Here is a 16,921-nt window from a genome sequence, read left to right as displayed (position 1 = left end):
AGTGTGCTTCCACCTCACCTTTTACTCACACCTTTATAGAAGGAATACATGCACGGCCCACTGAAGGAAGTGACGTCGATCCCGAGGAGGCTCCCCAGGCGTTTTTCCAGTTTCTGTGATCAATTTGCCACCAAACATTTTTGAGGCGATCCGCTTTTTTAAAACATTTGCCCTCTCGGGTGTTCTTGCTATATTTACCTTGTCCTCGTGTTGAGAGCCTGAAATGAATTGTCTGTCATAAATATAAATGCACCCCGTAATGGCAGTGTGTCCTCGAACAAATCGCTGAACCCCAAGCCGCTCGGCGGCTGGGAGCTGAGGTGGAAGAGAACATCTAAATGTCCGAAACGCAAAGTGAATCTTCTGCGGTCGACCGGTGTGATTTCTGAGCCGGCTCAAAGTTATTGACCAATCGGTTGCAGTTACAGGAGCAGTCAATAAAAGTTAGAGTAAATGTTTCGTAACTGCTTTGATGTTGTCAGATGAGATGACCCAGTTCCGCCGTCGCAGACACAACAGACTCATTCTACCATCTGAAACGGGCCTTTGTATCAAATTATATCATCCTGAATGATTGATGTACACGCTCTGGGACGTGACTTCCTTTTGGGTGCACATTTAACATTATTCAGCTCTGATGACTTGCGAACATCCAGCCAGGGTCACACAGTGTACCGAGTGCAAACATGCTGTCCTATATTATTTATTCATTAATTGATTATTCATGGATCCAGACTCGTCCCGTTAAGAGCGAGGGTTTCGTCTTGCAAAGCAGACCCAAGACCAGGAGCAGATTCCAGCTCAACACACAAAATCTGTCGTGAAGACCTTAAAAAAAAAAAGAATCTTCACCTGAATAATCGTTAAAATAAAACTGCTCTGAGGCCAGCCAGCTACAGTGCAGTATGTACCTACGTACCCTCTTTGATGAAAGAGGGCAGCAGCGAGTGTGTTGTTGTGTCTGACCCAGTATTTTGTCTCCTCCATAGCATGTTTGATGTTGGGGGCCAGAGAGATGAAAGGAGAAAATGGATCCAGTGCTTTAACGGTGAGACTTTGAGCCTTTTTGTTCCCGTTCCTCTTCAAACAGCCGCACTGTACGTCCTCGGCCGACGGCACGTTCTCCTCCCATCACATCTTGTCCGCCTTTAAGTTTTTTCCGCCAGCCTCAGCCTCGCTTCACCTGTTATTTTTGGGTTTTCCTGCGCACACGTGTGATGTCACAGAGCCGTCCTCATGTCCTTCCTCTCCTCTCCTCTCCTTCTAGACGTCACTGCTATCATCTTTGTGGTGGCCAGCAGCAGCTACAACATGGTAATAAGGGAAGACAACAACACCAACAGGCTACGGGAAGCTCTGGACCTCTTCCGCAGTATTTGGAACAACAGGCGAGTCAGAAACATGAGTGAAGTTTGATCCGCGTGTCAGGTCCAGGAGGGACATGTCATACCTGTCACACCTGCTACCTACACATTTAATCTCTGATACTTAATGTAAAGGGAATTTGTGTAGTTTAATGGAGTAAAAAAAAGGCCAAAAACTGTCCATCAGATAATATTCTGTGCAACATGAACCCTGTGGTTTCCTTTCTCATGTGTTCATCGCATGAATAATCTGGTTTTAACGGTGTTGTTGTTGTTGTTTGTGGATTTGTTTTTCAGATGGTTACGCACTATATCGGTCATATTATTCCTGAACAAGCAGGACATGCTGGCTGAGAAAGTATTAGCTGGAAAATCCAAAATTGAAGACTACTTCCCCGAATATGCTCGCTACACCATACCAAATGAAGGTTTGTGCCGCGCTAACACCCCCGGAGCACTGATGGAGCCCCTCGTCACGTCCGTTAGCGCTGACTGTCAATCTGTTCTTCTTCCAGCAACTCCTGAACCCGGCGAAGACCCGAGAGTGACGAGAGCTAAGTTCTTCATCCGAGACGAGTTTCTTGTAAGTGTTTCTCTGACCGTCCGTCCGGACTGTTTGAAGTGCGCTGAAGTTAATGAATGTCCAGCCACGAGCCGCCGTGTGCCGTTAATTCCTAACTCAGCATTTTCATGCCAAATACAAACCAGCTGTTGTGTTTTATGTAGCTTTGATAAAACGCTTCTGTCAATCGTATAAAATCAATTAAAAGACAAAAATTAAAAGAAGTGCTGCAGTGCAAAAGCAGAAACGCTTCAGGACTGTATCAGGAGCCAACAGCTCGTTAGTTAAAGGCCGAAGTGAAGAGGAAGGTCAAAGGTCAGGAACAACGACAGAGCAGCACACCTGAGGACTGAACTCAGAGGCTAGCTCAACAGACTTCAGGGTCAAAAATGGCCAAAAGCGCTGGAAGGCGTCTCAGGTTACATTCCGCCCGGCTAACGCGTGTCCTGTCTCTCCTCCTCAGCGGATCAGCACTGCGAGTGGCGACGGCAGACACTACTGCTACCCCCACTTCACCTGCGCCGTGGACACAGAGAACATCCGGCGGGTGTTCAACGACTGCCGGGACATCATCCAGAGAATGCACCTGCGGCAGTACGAACTCTTGTGATGGGAGACCGCCTCCGTCAGCCTTCTGTGTTTTTCTCCACCATTCTGCATCCTTGACGAACCCCTCCTCCTCCTCCTCCTCCTCCTCCTCCTCCTCCTCCTCCTCCTACCCCTCCTCCTCCTCCTCCTCCTCTTCCTCCTCGCCCCTCCTCCCCCAAAGAAACCCTCAACAGCCCCTGACCACCCCTCCTGTCGAGGACTATGAAGTACTACTGAAGTGTGTCAAATCCTCTTCCTCTTCTTGACTTCTTAGCTTTTTGTACTTCTTTTTTTTCTCTCTCTGAGAACGATTCATCCCCATTTCACCGCCGTGAACGGAAGGTTGGGGAACAAAGTTGTTGCGTGCCGCTTATTTTTTTTTTTTTCTTCTTTTTCTTTTAATCCTTCCTTTTGAATGCCTTGATTTTTGTCATTCCACTAAGCCTTGGGCTACCTCCTTTTTTTTCCCCCTTTGTGCCCTTCTGTTTTTTGGCTTTGTCATTGGACCTGGACTGATGGGTGTGGATACATAAAAACACACCTACAGGACCTTAGTGTAGAGGCAGTGTGTGTGTGTGTGTGTGTGTGTGTGTGTGTGTGTGTGTGTGTGTGTGTGTGTGTGTGCTGAAAAGGAGGAATGCCATGTGAGCGAGTGCATGTGTGTGTGTTTATGTTTGTGTGTCACCTGCCGGTTAAAGCTGGCATCACCACCACGACCTTTGCCCCCCCCCCCCGTCTTTTTTCTTTTTTTTCTTTTTTCTTTTTTTGCCCCGTCACCCCCTCTGACCCGCCTCTCCTCTCCGCGTGGAACACGATTGGACGGCGACGCCGGAGAGCGTCGGGAGCGGACGGAGGGGCACCGAGTGGATGAAGAGATAAATGCACTTTGCATCAGGTTCCTTAATAACTTTTTTTTTTTTGTTGTTGTTGTTGTTGTTGTTGTTTTTTCTCCAGAGGAAGCATACACACAATGTAGCATCACAATATTTATTACCCTGTCACGATGTTAGCTTGCCGAGCTGCAGGGTGCACCGAGCAGCCGAGAGACGTGTGGAGCGAGAGATTGAAGTGGGAGGGGGGCAGGAAATCCGCCGACGCCAAGAAGGATTTAAATGAAGGAAAAGGGACTGAGCTCTCCGCACCTTAGCCCTGCTGCCTCCACGGACTCGGACCTGCCTCCTTTTTCCACACAAACCATCCTTTTAGCTTAGAGATACTGATGGGACGGGAGGGGGGGAGGGAGGGAGGGAGGGGGGGAGGGGAGAGAAAAATGTATTGTTCTTTTTTTTTTTTTTTTGGTTTTGTTTTTTGTTAACTTGTACACTGTGCAAGGTTGAATTATCCTGTACAGACTGTAAAATGTAATATTATTTTGTACAACTTAATTGAAAGAAAAACAAATCTACTTGTAGATCTTTGTGCCTTGATTATGGCTGTACCTGTAAATGAGCTCAGATGTAAGTATGTTTTCGACTGCGCTGTACAGCTTGATGTCAATCTCTATCAGCAGCGGAAGACTGCGGGTAGGGGACTTTCTCTGTAGAGTTTAGTTTTTTCTGGTTTATAAAAAAAAAGGAAATGCTGTTTAGTAAAAAATAAAAAATAGGGAAAAAATCCTAAAAACCTGTATACATTATGCAAATTAACCACTTACCTGCAGTGAAGACCAGATGTTGCAGCGCCATGCCTTTTTTTTTTCTTTCGTTGGTTTTATTTTTCCTCCTCTTATGTTTTTTTTTTTTTTTTAATTATTATTATTTTATTTTTTTTGAATTTCACAGCTTTAAACAAACATTGGAAATCCATTGAAAGTGTCCAAATTGCAACCTGGTGTTGTTTTAATAGGAACCAACGTTTTTTCGATATGAAGTGTGTCTGAGATCTGTACTGATGTGCGTGCCTGTGCGCATGTGTACATAAAACAAACATAGACTCACAGACGCATTGTGTGTGTGTGCGTGTGCGTGCGCGCGTGAGGACGGGTGTGCGTTGTGTGTAAAATTTTATAAATGTATGTACATGTAAATTTATAGGTCTATATAAATATATATGTACAATTATACATGTTTAATTATGTGTGTGCCTAGGTGTACATACCTATGTATGTATACGGTAAATATGTATACATACACACATAGGAAAGCATGTTTAGAATGGAGATGAATAAATGAGAGCGTGCAATATTAGTGATTCTTTGGTCCTTTGGAGCCATAACCAATGGCACAGGCACTATGAATGTGTGAGCAGCACCCAACAAGACGAGCTCTTCTCCTTGTACAAACAGCATCAGCCTTTTCTTCTGCTACAGTACACGTCTATCCCCGACAGAGAGTGAACTGACTGGAGGTGCAAAAACCTTGTTTGGCCTGGGAGGATGATTAAATGACATTTTTATTTTCTTTAAATAAAGAGGCACATTAGAGGACTTTGCTTTATTTCCATCTTGGTGTCCAGTTGTGTCCAGATTTGTTACCACGGAGGGGTTTTTTTGTTGTTTTTTTCTTCTTTTTTGGTTTTGTTGTTTTGCTCTTTCTTTTTGGTTTGTTTCGCGGATGCTGCACTGGAGCTCGTGCGTACAGTAGTTGAGTGGGTTTGTTTGGGTGTAAATACAGACCTGTCTCAGAGCAGGAAGAGCACAGGTGGTAGTAATAACATCAGCCTCGGCCTCATTCCATTCAGGTGTCCCTGTGAGCCAGCATGGCCGACGCCGGGACCCTGAACCTGAAGCAGCTAAATGGAACTCAGCCGTCATTCATTTTATTATTTACAGCTGTGCTTTTCCTGTGAAAAAGGCCTTTTGAGATATCCTGACGTTTCCTGGCTCTGACTGAAGGCCCCTCGCAGGTGTGCTCGGTCTCTGTCTGATTGGCCCTCTGCTCAGGTTAAAGGTGCAGAGAATTAGTCGCAGTGTGTGTTCACAGTGTGATCCAAGGGTTATTTCAGTGCTGTGAAGCGAACAGTCAGGGAGACGTCAAGCAAAGAGGTCTAATCAAGGGAATCGTTAAAAAAAAAAAAAAATCACCTGTGTGGGCCTAATGTGGCGTTCAGGGGCCTTTTCAACAAAATGAGGTCTGATTAAGAGCAGACGAGGGATTATATTTGAAAAGTAGCTCAGTTTCACGTTATATTAGGTCACTCCTGATGCAGTGAGGAAGGTCTGAAGTTATCCTTCACCGAGTTTCCAGATGAAATTCATCCCGGTCACAAAGGGGATGAAGAGAGGGCGGCATGGATCAAATTCTGCATCAAAAACGACATTTTATACAAGTCTGTGTGTCACGATAACAAACATTTTCTGAGAAACAAGATGAAGAATCCACAGAAAAGTTTTAAAACTCTTAAAAAAGCTTTTTCTGGCCTCACTTAAAGTATATTTTGCTTTCGGACCGTCGACCTGAAGACGCAGGACGATGCTGGAATAATCCAGTCACTGAAATACCTGACAGATCAAAGTACTTCATCATATCGATGAATCCTAAAAATCCAACACTGGGGCTCATTGATGATTGACGGTTGACAAATTTATAGTCTCACGTTTTCATATCAATGCAAGAGGGAGTTTGAACTTGTCAATTGTTAACTGTATTTTATATTTAGTTCTTATTTCACCGCTTTCTTTAGATGATCTTGCCTTCATCACTTTCATTTCCTTTGATTAACACGATGTTGTGTCCGTCTCTTCCTGTGTTTTGGAGAACCAGGCGTAACACATGATGACACCATCACTCTCTAAAACAGACCTTAAGATCCTGATTTATTCATGTTCAGTTCATCAGAAACGTTTTGACAATTTGGCAAAAACCCTCACAAACATTTGGCACAGAATGTCAGCAATAAATATATTCAGATATGCATCATAAAAACGAGAAACCCGGGTGGATTAACCAGACACCAACAACGGAAACAGGTGTTCAGAGTGCGAGATGAGCAGCGTGTTTACATCAGGTCACAGGTAACATCAGAGTGAAGAGACATAAACCACCATCTGACTTCACCACCTTCAGTCAGACCAGGGACAGGTAGTATTTACATATGTACTTGTTTGAGTTGTCTTACTGGAATACCACGTGTGTGTACTTTCTAATATTCGGCCAGTGACAGCAAAACTGTTGTGAAGTTACTTTTCTGTGATTGAAAACGTCCTGATGCCTCATTTTCACGAGGCAATCAGCTCCAGCTGTTTCCCGACGAGGGTAAAACGAACACGTGTGATGATGGCCCACGTCTGCTGCGCCGTCCCAGGCTACAACCGCACCATCATCATCATCATCACCACCATCATCATCACCAGCAGCAGCAGGGACAAAGTCCTTTAAACACATTTAAAACACATATTCGTGTCCTTCACAGTGCCGCAAGACATTTGGACAAACAAATCGAGGTTTTATGAACAGATTTTCGACCCGTTCAGAAGAGGAGCGTCACATTTGCAAATCCTCACGTCAGGTATTCTCCACCTCCACCTCCACGGCTCTGTCCTGGGACCAGGTGCACTCTGGGTAACGTGGTTCACAGCGACTTGTGCTTCCCCAGCAGGCAGAGGCTGAGGCACTGCAGCAGGCCTTTCATCCACATGCAGTGAGCCAGGAAGAGCAGCAGCAGGCAGGCGCCGGCCGAGCAGTACACGCCGATCACCGTGCTCTCCTCCGGCAGGAAACACTTGGACAGAGCGTAGCTGCCGGGCGACACCGACGCCTGAGAGGAGCGAGGAGAGAGCAGGAGGACAAACGGCTCAGGTGATGGTCAGTGTTAACAGCTGCACAGGCGGCCCTCGGCCACCAGGGGGCCTCCAAAAATAGAAAATGTGAGGTCGCTGCAGATTTTGGTCTCAGTTTGATTATTTAAAGATGCGACCCCTGAGGCCTTATAGCCCCCGATAACACAGCTCAAGGGCGCTGTTTCAAAACAAATACAGAAATACAACAAATACATTACAGTACGGACAAGATGTCCTAAAGTGCTCAGAAAACTGGACGCTCTCAGGTCCGTGACAGCTGGGTGAACTCTCTGTGTCTGATGATCATGTGATCTGGTCCAAAGCTCCAGAGCAGCTGCCAAACGGACCCTGCAGTTAAACTGAGTTTGCAATTTCTGTTCAAAATTTAAGGATTATTAGGAATAACAGGTTTTTGGGTCACTATATCACATTTTGAAATCTGGGGAGGAGATAAAGGAACGTATTTGTGTAGAAGTTTTCATAAAATAAATGTAGCTCAAAGTGCTACAGCGAAGAAATGACACGCACCAAGTGCTTCACATACAGAAGACATGGAGTGATCATAAAAACCAGGATGAAACAGTTTTCGGTGCTGTGTCCATCATTTACGTAGCTTCCTCTTGAATGCGTGCTGCTTACAGTCTGACACCTGAATGTCACCTGAATGCTGTTATTGGCTGGAGGTTACACACCCAGTGCCCAAAGGCTGCAGCTCAGAAACGTCCCAAAGAGAGTCTCTGCAGATACAGACACGCCACACACTTCTCAGGGGTCATAAGTGATGACTGAGAGGGATTATTTTGTATGAGTCCATGTTTTTTTTAGGAAAATCCTGCACAGTGTGCCTTTAATGCTGCAGCTGGTACAGGTGGCGCTACCTTTAACTACTTTACGTACCGCTGGGTCATTTAATCTGAAACAATTGATCATCTTTTATTTGCAGGTTATATTTTCTGAATCTGAGAGTAACTGAAGCTTTAAAATAAATGTAGTGGAGTTAGAAGCACAATATTTGCCACAGAATTGCAGTGGTGCAGCATAAATCACATAAAATGGAATTTTCAAGTAAAGATCAAGTATCTGAGAATGGTACTGAAGTACAGTAGTTGAGTAAATGTACTTGGTTACTTTGCACCTGTGGGACCTAAACAGTAAAACTGTGGACTGAAACTTGGGATAAATCTGATTGATAATCGTCTGCAGGGCCTCATTTGATGCTTTGTTATTAGAAAAACATTGATCATCGCTGCTTCAGAGCTGAAGCCCATGAACAGAGTCACGCTCCTCAATCATTCACCGTCACTGGCTGACATCACCTCTTAGTGACCCACTTCGCAGCGGCACTCTGCGGCGGATGCTGTCATCGTTACTCACCAGGATGAAGCTGGGGTTGTTTCGGTTCCTCCAGCTGAAGGACGGCACGCTGATTTCTGGGTACTTGTTGTCATGGAGAACCTCACATCCGCTGTGGGTGTGTCCACTCAGGATGAGGCGGGGCTTAAACCACTGCAGCAGCTGAGGAGAGAAAACACACATCTACCTCAGACCGGTTGCGGCTCGCTTACATCATCATCATCATCATCTGCTGCCTCTGTACGGGACCCTTTCTGACAGCAGACGGCTGCACCGTGTTCTAATTGGACGAGAGCGCTTCAGAAGAGATCCGTGCTTTGAGAGAGAGAGAGAAAAAAACCCAGCAGAGGCGGCGTGATCAGACTGCAGAGCACTCACCCTCTGAGAGGCCTCCTTCGACAACACGTCATACTTCTCTCTGAACAGCAGGTGTCGCTCTTCCGGCGGTGCAGCGTCCAGTCCTGTGCAGCCGGCGTCGCTCACTCTGTACAGAGGATAGTGCTGGAGAGCAGGGAAGACATTTTCACTCTTAAATGATGTTTAGCAGTTCTGGAAACACTAGAGAGGAACGAGGGGAGTTTATGAAGTGCTACGACAACAAACATGCAGCCAGGAGACTGTTGGTTCACTGGATCATGTCTGCGAAAACAATTCAATCATAAATTAGCCGATCGACTGAAAATGAATCATCAATCTGACAGCCGAGCAACTGTTTGCAGTCATTTGTCAAAGAAAACTACAGAACGTTTGCAGGTTCAAGCTTCTCAGATGTGAGGATTTGCAGCTGCTGTGTGCTTCACGCGACTGTGAGCTGAAGGTCTATCAACGGCTGGTCGACCAAAAAGAGTAATTTGATGTTACTGAGCTTGTCCTAGTGGGTGATTTTCACTATTTTCTGACGTATTAGAAACACTTGAAAGAAACAACAGATTAATCAAGGGTGAAAATGGAATTTGTTCATTAATAAAACAAACAAAAAAAACTGTAAGGATTCAGCCTCTTCGTCGTAAACATGCAGAATTTTATAATTTTATTTTCATTTCTCCTAAATTCAGCCTGGCATATTTGTTCTTTTTAGAAACTTCTGGATCTTTTAAAGGTCGTCCTGTGGGTCTCAGCAGTATTTGGATGCACAGCACTGAGTTCACACCATCAGTGATGCAACTAACAACTGCTATTATTTCATCACAGGTCGTGACAGCTTGTGAGTCTGTGTGTCATTGAGGCAAAATTTGGTCCTGGAGACGCCTACGTGAGCTTCCACTGAGGCCATTTTCAGTTCTCTGGCAGGTGTCCATGGCCACATTTCTTCTATGTAGTGTCACAGCTGTGGAAGCCACAGTCATGGAGCTGTGCAGGTACGTCATTGAGGTGACAATTAGGGCAGAGTTTGAGGACAGGTGTGGCTGGAACCACGAGTACTAATGTAGTATTGACTACTGTGTACGTCAGCACGTTGACAGACACCGCGGCTGGTGTGATCCCACCCCAAGAGGGTCTCAAGTTGATCTTTAGCACTTTTTAGATGAACCTGTTAATTGCTGGGTCTGTTACTCTAAGAAAGTCATTTTAGGGGTTTCTTCAGCTCAGTCTTCACTCGCCTGTCGGTGTGTGAAACCATTACTGCTCACTGCAGTCATTCCTCTTCTGCATACCGTCTGTGAAGAGATCCCCTCTAATGTCGTCACAAGAGAGCCCAAAGTGACGCCTCCATAACCTTTTTTTTTTGTTCGACCATCAGTCTAAAATTCCAAAATATTACAAATAAATCCACATTATTACGAGAATGAAAAGGAAAAGCAGCGAATCAACCACGTGAGAAGCTGCAACCATGAGATGTTTTCTCTTAAAGATGATTCAAAAATCATTTTCAATCAACTAATTAATCAAGCGACGAGTCGTTTCAGCTGCGCTTTTACATTTTCATGTGTTTTGTGTGTAAAAGTAACTAAAGGTAACAGATACAAAAGTACAATGTTTCCCTCTGAAATGTAGTGGAGTGGAAGTAGAAAGTATCTGAGTTGTACTTAATCACAGTACTTGAGTAAATGTACTTCCAGCACTGAATGAATTTCCCTCTTTCTGTGACAGACAGGAAGAACAGTCCCACTGACCGATAACCCTTCAATGAGAGTTTGTGGGCGTCCAGACGTATCCTTTAATCAACTAATCGTTTTAGCTCTAATCCTTTTCCTGCTAAATGTTTCGACCGGAGCGTCTGAAGCTTCAGGTCTTCGCTCAGAGGACACTTGTGGTTTACCTGCAGCATGATGGGCGGCGTGGGGGGGTAGACCTGCGAGCCCTCGCAGCTGTCCGTCACTCCGCTGCCCGCCTGCGAGTTCTGCACAAAGACAACATCAGCTGACATTTTCATATCCCTCTCCTCCTGTTCGTCACTTTCAATGTACAAAAAAAGAACAAAACTCCTGCTGCAGGTGCGACTGAGCTTTAGATATGAGCTTTTTTTTTTTTTTATTTCCTTCCTCTCTCGACTCGAGTCTTTCACACTTCATGAGCACCGGCAGCAGCAGAGCGCGTTCCAAGTGCTGACAGTGTGAAGGTGAGCTACTGACTTGCAGAGACTTCCTCCCACCTGAAGAGAACAGTTGAGGTCTCTGGAGAGTTTGATCAGCTCCTTCTCCACCGACTGGCAGATGGGGCAGCCGTCACCGTGCAGGGCCACGCTGTTCACCAGCAGAAAGCTGAGGAGAGAGAGCGGAGGAGCTGCAGTGAGGCGGCAGAGACGCATCATACAGCACTGTTTTTATTCTGCCCGCTTTCACAACATTTTGAAATAGCTTCATGCTAAACTGCACAGGTAAACACAGGCAGGTGTGGTCAGGTGTGGACCACACCCGGCTCAAAACGCTCCACAGTGCAGCTGCAGGAAGCCAATCCTGCATTTAATGTACTGGACTCTTTGAAAAAAGGGATGAAAAGCCTTTATGGACATTATTGTGAACATAAACACCTTTATGTTATCTGGTTTAAAGCTAAATTTTGCCATTATAAATATAGTTTTATAATAAATATTTGGTTCTAGCAGCTTTTGTCGTGAGTTAAATGTGTGTAATAAAGGTGTAATAGCTTTTATTATCAATTCTTTTTTTTTCTGATTTATGTGACTTTCTCAAAATACAGCAAAAAATACTGTTAAATTAACAAAAAGCACAAAAACTAAAAACATTAGATTTTTTTCATCTTACTTTTAATTCAGGTTTGCTTTTACTCGCTGTCTTAGTTCTTATCCTTTATTCCTTTCTCTCTTATTTCTACATATTCCAGAAATAACAGTCATTGAATCATTGAAAGCAGAGTGAAGTATCACTACTCCTTTGGCAGATTGCAGGAAAATTAGGACTCAGGAACGAGCTAAAATGGGTGGGTGGGGGGGCGTTTGCAGTGCTCGCTGTGTGTGGGTGCGTGCCGGTGTCAAATACAGCACCCGGTGTGAAAATGGACTTTATCTGCAGATATTAAAGATCTCCGGAACAGTTTACTGCCCGTCATCTTGTTGTTTTGGGGTTTTTTTTTGGCACAGGCTGACTCAGAGGATTAAACCTGTGACCTTCCAGCCTGCTGAGCCACATTCCTGCAGCTGTGTTGCAGGTCATGTGCGCTCTCACTCACTTGACTCCCTTTTTGGTGACGATCCTGGTGGAGGAGGCGTTGAAGACCTTCTCGAAGCGCTGCAGCTTGAACCAGTCCATCCTGCGGGGAGACACAACACGCTCGTCACGCAGGAGAACCTGCTGCTCGGTCTGCCACGTCTGTCACACGCTGTTACATAAGAGCTCGCTTCCTGCTGCACGAGTCGAATCAAAGCGCACATGAGCCGCTGCATGAGCCCACATTTCTGAATCACAGGCATCAAATGCTAAACTGTGGGATGGTTTTATGCATCTCGTTGTGTTGGCTTTCACTGCTTCTTCCCCTGAGAAATTAAGAACAGTTTCTAACAAAGAGTGTTAGATACAGGGGGCGGACACAATAAACCCAACATCTCTGCAACACAATGCGATCCAGTGATACAGGCTCAAAAATTACCGTTAGGTTTAATCAGGACGTCTCTGAAAGCGGAGCACATGAGCTCTCCTCGCTGTTACATTATATCGTCCGTGTGCTTCTTTCAGGTTTGGAGCCTCTTTCTTACAGATCTGTTTCTCTTTGTTTTCGAATGAACCTTCGAGCTCAGCATTCAGTCGATGCAAACTGGCAAGAAAAATGTGATGTTTAATTGTTTAAACGATGATGATGGTGTGATCAGTTTGGGGTGCTGTCTTGACTCAGGACTTCAAAGACTTGCTAAACAATGACTTTGTCCCACCTCACATTTAGGTCTAATAGATGTCAAAATTAGCTTTCCAAAATGAGTTTTAGAACGCAAACTCCTCCGGTCTTTAAAGGATAAAGGTGGCGCTCATACACACTTTTCTTACTCTTGACAAACACCACAAAAACACCAACACGGCTCTGTCTCTCAGCCTCAAGCCCTCTAGTTCCTGCTCAAGACATAAATCTCTCAATTTGGGCCATAAATATATAGTTTAATTGTTCTGAAAAAGGCTAATTCATTTCCTAAAACAGCTGGGCACTGTGGTTTTTAACAAACCCTGCTCAAACTGGAGCAACAGTGCGTTTGTTAAGGACTATTTTCAGCAGTGGATTAATACACACTTGGTGCTCCAGTGAGTATTTACAGCAGCAGGACGGTGTGTGTGGGATTGACTGTGAAAAAAACTACGGTGCCCATGTTCATCGTCTCTTTTCTCTGACCCAAATTCCTAAAAACAACTCATCAGACACGATGTCAGAGTCCCTCTGCCGTGGCTGCTTTGACTTTGCCTGAGCCGTGCACACAACATGCATCAGATTCCTCCCAGCTGGCTCATAGTCAAATCCTTCCTCACAGGTTACTCAATGTTGACAGTCCTTTAGTCCTGACTGTTCGTTGGCTCTGCAGTTCGACACCAAGAGGCTCTTATCAACAAGTCAAAGAGAAGCAAAGAGTGAGAAAAGGTCAAATGAAAGTTCTCATTTTACCGAAAATGTGCGCACAAACCCCTCCCCGAACGCCACGCAGCTTTATTAGGAGTGGCTGATCAGGCTGAATAAAGGTTGACCAATAAAAACAAGGCTTACTCGTAATGGAAGCCGATGTCGTGATTTCCAACCAGTACGACCAGTTCTGTGTCGGTGGAGTGTCTGAACATCCTGTGGAAGCGGCGCACGTCATCCTCCCAGTGCTGCAACACAAAGAACAACACAAACACAGGCTGAAGCAGGTTTCGGCGCAGGCCTTTAATAAGACCCGACTCCCCTGAGATGCTCATGGGAGATAATGGGATCTCTGAGGGTCACCAGCAGCCCCCATGGGCAGCTGAGCCGGGCCGCTTTGATTCAGACTCCAGATTCAATTTTGCACCTGCAGAGGCCGAAGCCGCACACAAGAGACCTTTAATTACACCGGAGCTGTGTGTTTACACCATGTTCTCCAGACTGACGCGTCTGTAAACGACTCCTCGATGCTGCTTTTAATTACCGCTGAAACATTTCGTCGATTGGCAGGAGATTCATGTACAAAGTTAACAAACATTTGCTGGTTTTGGGTTCTGAACTGTGCAGATTTGCTCCTTTTTCATGTTTAATATCATTTTAAAAAAAGGGTTTTGGGCTGTTTCTCGGACAAAACAGGTAGTATGAAGACGTCACTGTGGGTTTTAAGAATTTTAAGGGATTCTTTCACTATTTTCCAATATTTATAGTTAAAACGAGTCGAAAAGGAAAATGGTCATTAGCTGCAGCCCTACTTTTAATATTATTTCTCTTTCTGCAAATTCAAAGCTTTGAATTATGCAAGAGGAAGCCTGGAACAATTACCCAGCTAACTGTAATTTAAATAAAACCAAAATGCCAAATATTTGCTGCTTAAACATGAGGATTTGCTGCTTTTCTGTGTTTAAATCATTTTAAATTGGACATCCTTTGGTTTTGGACAATTTGTTCAGACAAAACAAGCAATCTGAAGCTGCAACTTTGGGCTCATTTTTCATTATTTTGTGACGTGCAGACTTCATGTTTACTCGATTAAGCAATAACACAACTGAGAGATTAATCGACAATGAGAGTAATTGTTGGTTTCAGCCCTATTTCAGACAAAACAAGCGACGTCTGGGTGTCTCCTTTGTCTTTGGTGACTTTTCACAGGCCCGTTTCACTGTTTTCTGACATGAAAACCAAAAAATAAACCAACTAGTCCAGAAAACCACACAGACAGATTGAGCCATGAGGAACAAAATCTCCAGCTGCACATCCGCTTTCAGTGTTTCTCTTTCTGCAAATTCACAGATTTGAGTCCTCTTTCCTTCCTTCCTCTTGTGGAAACTCTGATGAATACGAATTGCAAAAGAGATGCCGACCAAGTGTGAAAAAGAATGAGGAAGCTGACGGGGGAACATGGCAGATTAGTGGAGATTTTACAGTCTGCGAGCTCTGTTTCCTTTTTTTAATGAGGCTGTGCTTTGTGCAGCACTTGCTCAACACTCCGTCTTTCTTCTATCTGACTTGATGGATCCCGTTTGACAATCTGGTGATAGATGTGTGAGAAATCCCAGGGGATTTCTTGTCTTCCTCAGGCTGGATGGATGTAGCATGGAGGGCTGAGAGGATGCAGGCTGCAGCTGCTGCTGTTATTGGTGGTGTTTTTCCTCAAAACCTGCAGCCTCTCGGGCCTGGATGGCACAAGATGATGATGATGACCGGCCGGCCTCTGCTCTGCATCCACATTCTGCTCGCTCACAAGCATCACCACCACCACCACCACCATCATCATCATCATCATCAAAAGCACTGTGGGTTGCAGACAAAGCAATAAGGGGAGAAAAAATGAAGGCTCTACGTTACCTTCTGCGAGCTCCACTTGCCTTCGTCGAAGATATCCCCGAGAATAAACACTATTTCGGGCCTGAGCAGCCAGAGAGCGGTCTGGAAAGCTCTCTCCATCTGCCATTCCCTGTGCGTTTGGAGACAAGTACGCGTTATTTGTTGTTTTTGTTTACAAATCACTCCCGCAGAGCCCGGAGCACAGACGGATGGAGAGAGGAGCCGTGATGGATCGCTTCATAATGCAAAATGACATTACCTCCTCAGCTTGTCGAACCAGTGTCCCCCGACGGCTCCGAGGAGGTGGGTGTCCGACAGCACCATAGCGCGGACCGCTGAGTCCATCGGCCGGCCGTCGATGCCCTCTCCGCCCCGGGCATGGCTGATCTTCGGCCAAGCGCACTTGAGGATGGTGGGGAAGTAGATGAGATACTCGCAGAAGAAGAAAGCGCCGCCGATCACGAGAATCAGCAGCACGGCGACCATCCACTTGACGCTGAACCTCGGCATTTCTTTGTTATTTTTCGTTCGGGATGCCCTGAACTGGCGCACTGGCGGTGATGGAGCGGTCCATGAGGCATCTTCCCCTCTTCCAGACCCCGCTGTTTAGGTCCCCAGCCGTGTGATGCTCATGGCAAGTTGCTGTGAGGATGCGCCGGATAAACAAAAAGCTCCGCGTCGAGTCCCGGTGAACCGAAATGTGAGATGAAAAGTTAAAAACGTCCTCTGATTAAGAAGAGGCGGCCGAGAGAGCAGCAGCCTGCCGCTGTTCACTGATCACAGCGCCTCTCTGCTCCCAAACGTCAAGCTACAAACATTTCCGGTGATCGGTTTTCAAAATAAAACCCGACTATACAAGCTTTCACAATAACAATCAGAGCTAGGATGGAAGGAGCAAAAGTATACATTTTTGTAATGAATAAATAAAGTATAAAGTATAAATAAAACAACTTCACAAAACAGAATAAGACAAAACAAGGCAGCCATGCGCAGTATAATACCTCACATTTGTTTGACAAATACAGCTGTAATCGAGTATTTGTATATATTGTAGCATATATTCATAAAGAACTCAAGTAAATCAAGCTGTAAAAGCAAATGTATTCGAGTATAAAGTACTGTAATTGAAAAGGTGTCAAGAAATGGAACAAAAAAATTGTATTTGGCTACCTCACATTTGTACTTATATGCAGCACTCAAATAAATAAATTTTTACTTGAATATAAAAACGTAATTTATTTATTTTTAATTGGAACATCCCCCCTTTTTTGTTTAACTCACGACATTATTCTTTTCGAGTTTAGCTGACTTAAAATCAAAAGCAGCTAACTTCCGGTGATTTTCTTGCTAACACCTGCTAGCTTGACTTCTATCAATGTATATATGTGTGTGTGTGTTTGTGCGCGCGCGCGGGACCGTGGGGGGGGGGGGGGATGGGGGGCAGAGGGGGGTTTA

General features: G+C 45.0%; 2 protein-coding genes across 5 annotated transcripts in view; one reads left to right on the top strand and one right to left on the bottom strand.

The window, feature by feature from the left end:
* The window catches only part of LOC143328956 (guanine nucleotide-binding protein G(olf) subunit alpha), a 43,052-nt gene extending 38,948 nt beyond the window's left edge, over nt 1–4,104 (top strand). For 2 of the 4 annotated variants that reach the window (XM_076744512.1, XM_076744515.1), the window contains exons 8-12: nt 990–1,048; nt 1,268–1,388; nt 1,662–1,792; nt 1,880–1,947; nt 2,390–4,104. In XM_076744512.1, coding sequence (XP_076600627.1) covers nt 990–1,048; nt 1,268–1,388; nt 1,662–1,792; nt 1,880–1,947; nt 2,390–2,536 — 526 coding nt within the window. In that variant the 3' untranslated portion in view covers nt 2,537–4,104. Of the gene's footprint in view, nt 1–989; nt 1,049–1,267; nt 1,389–1,661; nt 1,948–2,389 lie in introns of all 4 variants that reach the window. The other 2 variants (XM_076744511.1, XM_076744514.1) reach the window with 1 other exon arrangement.
* Nucleotides 4,105–6,239: 2,135 nt separating this feature from the next.
* On the bottom strand, nt 6,240–16,291 carry mppe1 (metallophosphoesterase 1). Its single transcript, XM_076744516.1, has 9 exons — nt 15,726–16,291; nt 15,488–15,596; nt 13,727–13,830; nt 12,215–12,295; nt 11,178–11,286; nt 10,845–10,925; nt 8,963–9,085; nt 8,606–8,746; nt 6,240–7,209 (listed from the first exon to the last, which is right to left on the bottom strand). The coding sequence occupies exons 1-9, from the start codon at nt 15,974–15,976 to the stop codon at nt 7,024–7,026; spliced, it is 1,185 nt and encodes a 394-aa protein (XP_076600631.1). The 5' UTR covers nt 15,977–16,291; the 3' UTR covers nt 6,240–7,023.
* Between the last annotated feature and the right edge of the window lie 630 nt (nt 16,292–16,921).

Source organism: Chaetodon auriga, chromosome 12 (genome assembly GCF_051107435.1).
Source record: "Chaetodon auriga isolate fChaAug3 chromosome 12, fChaAug3.hap1, whole genome shotgun sequence".
NCBI classification, from domain to species: domain Eukaryota; kingdom Metazoa; phylum Chordata; class Actinopteri; order Chaetodontiformes; family Chaetodontidae; genus Chaetodon; species Chaetodon auriga.
Note: the sequence above shows the minus strand (reverse complement) of the source record. Positions and strands in the feature narration are given on the sequence as shown.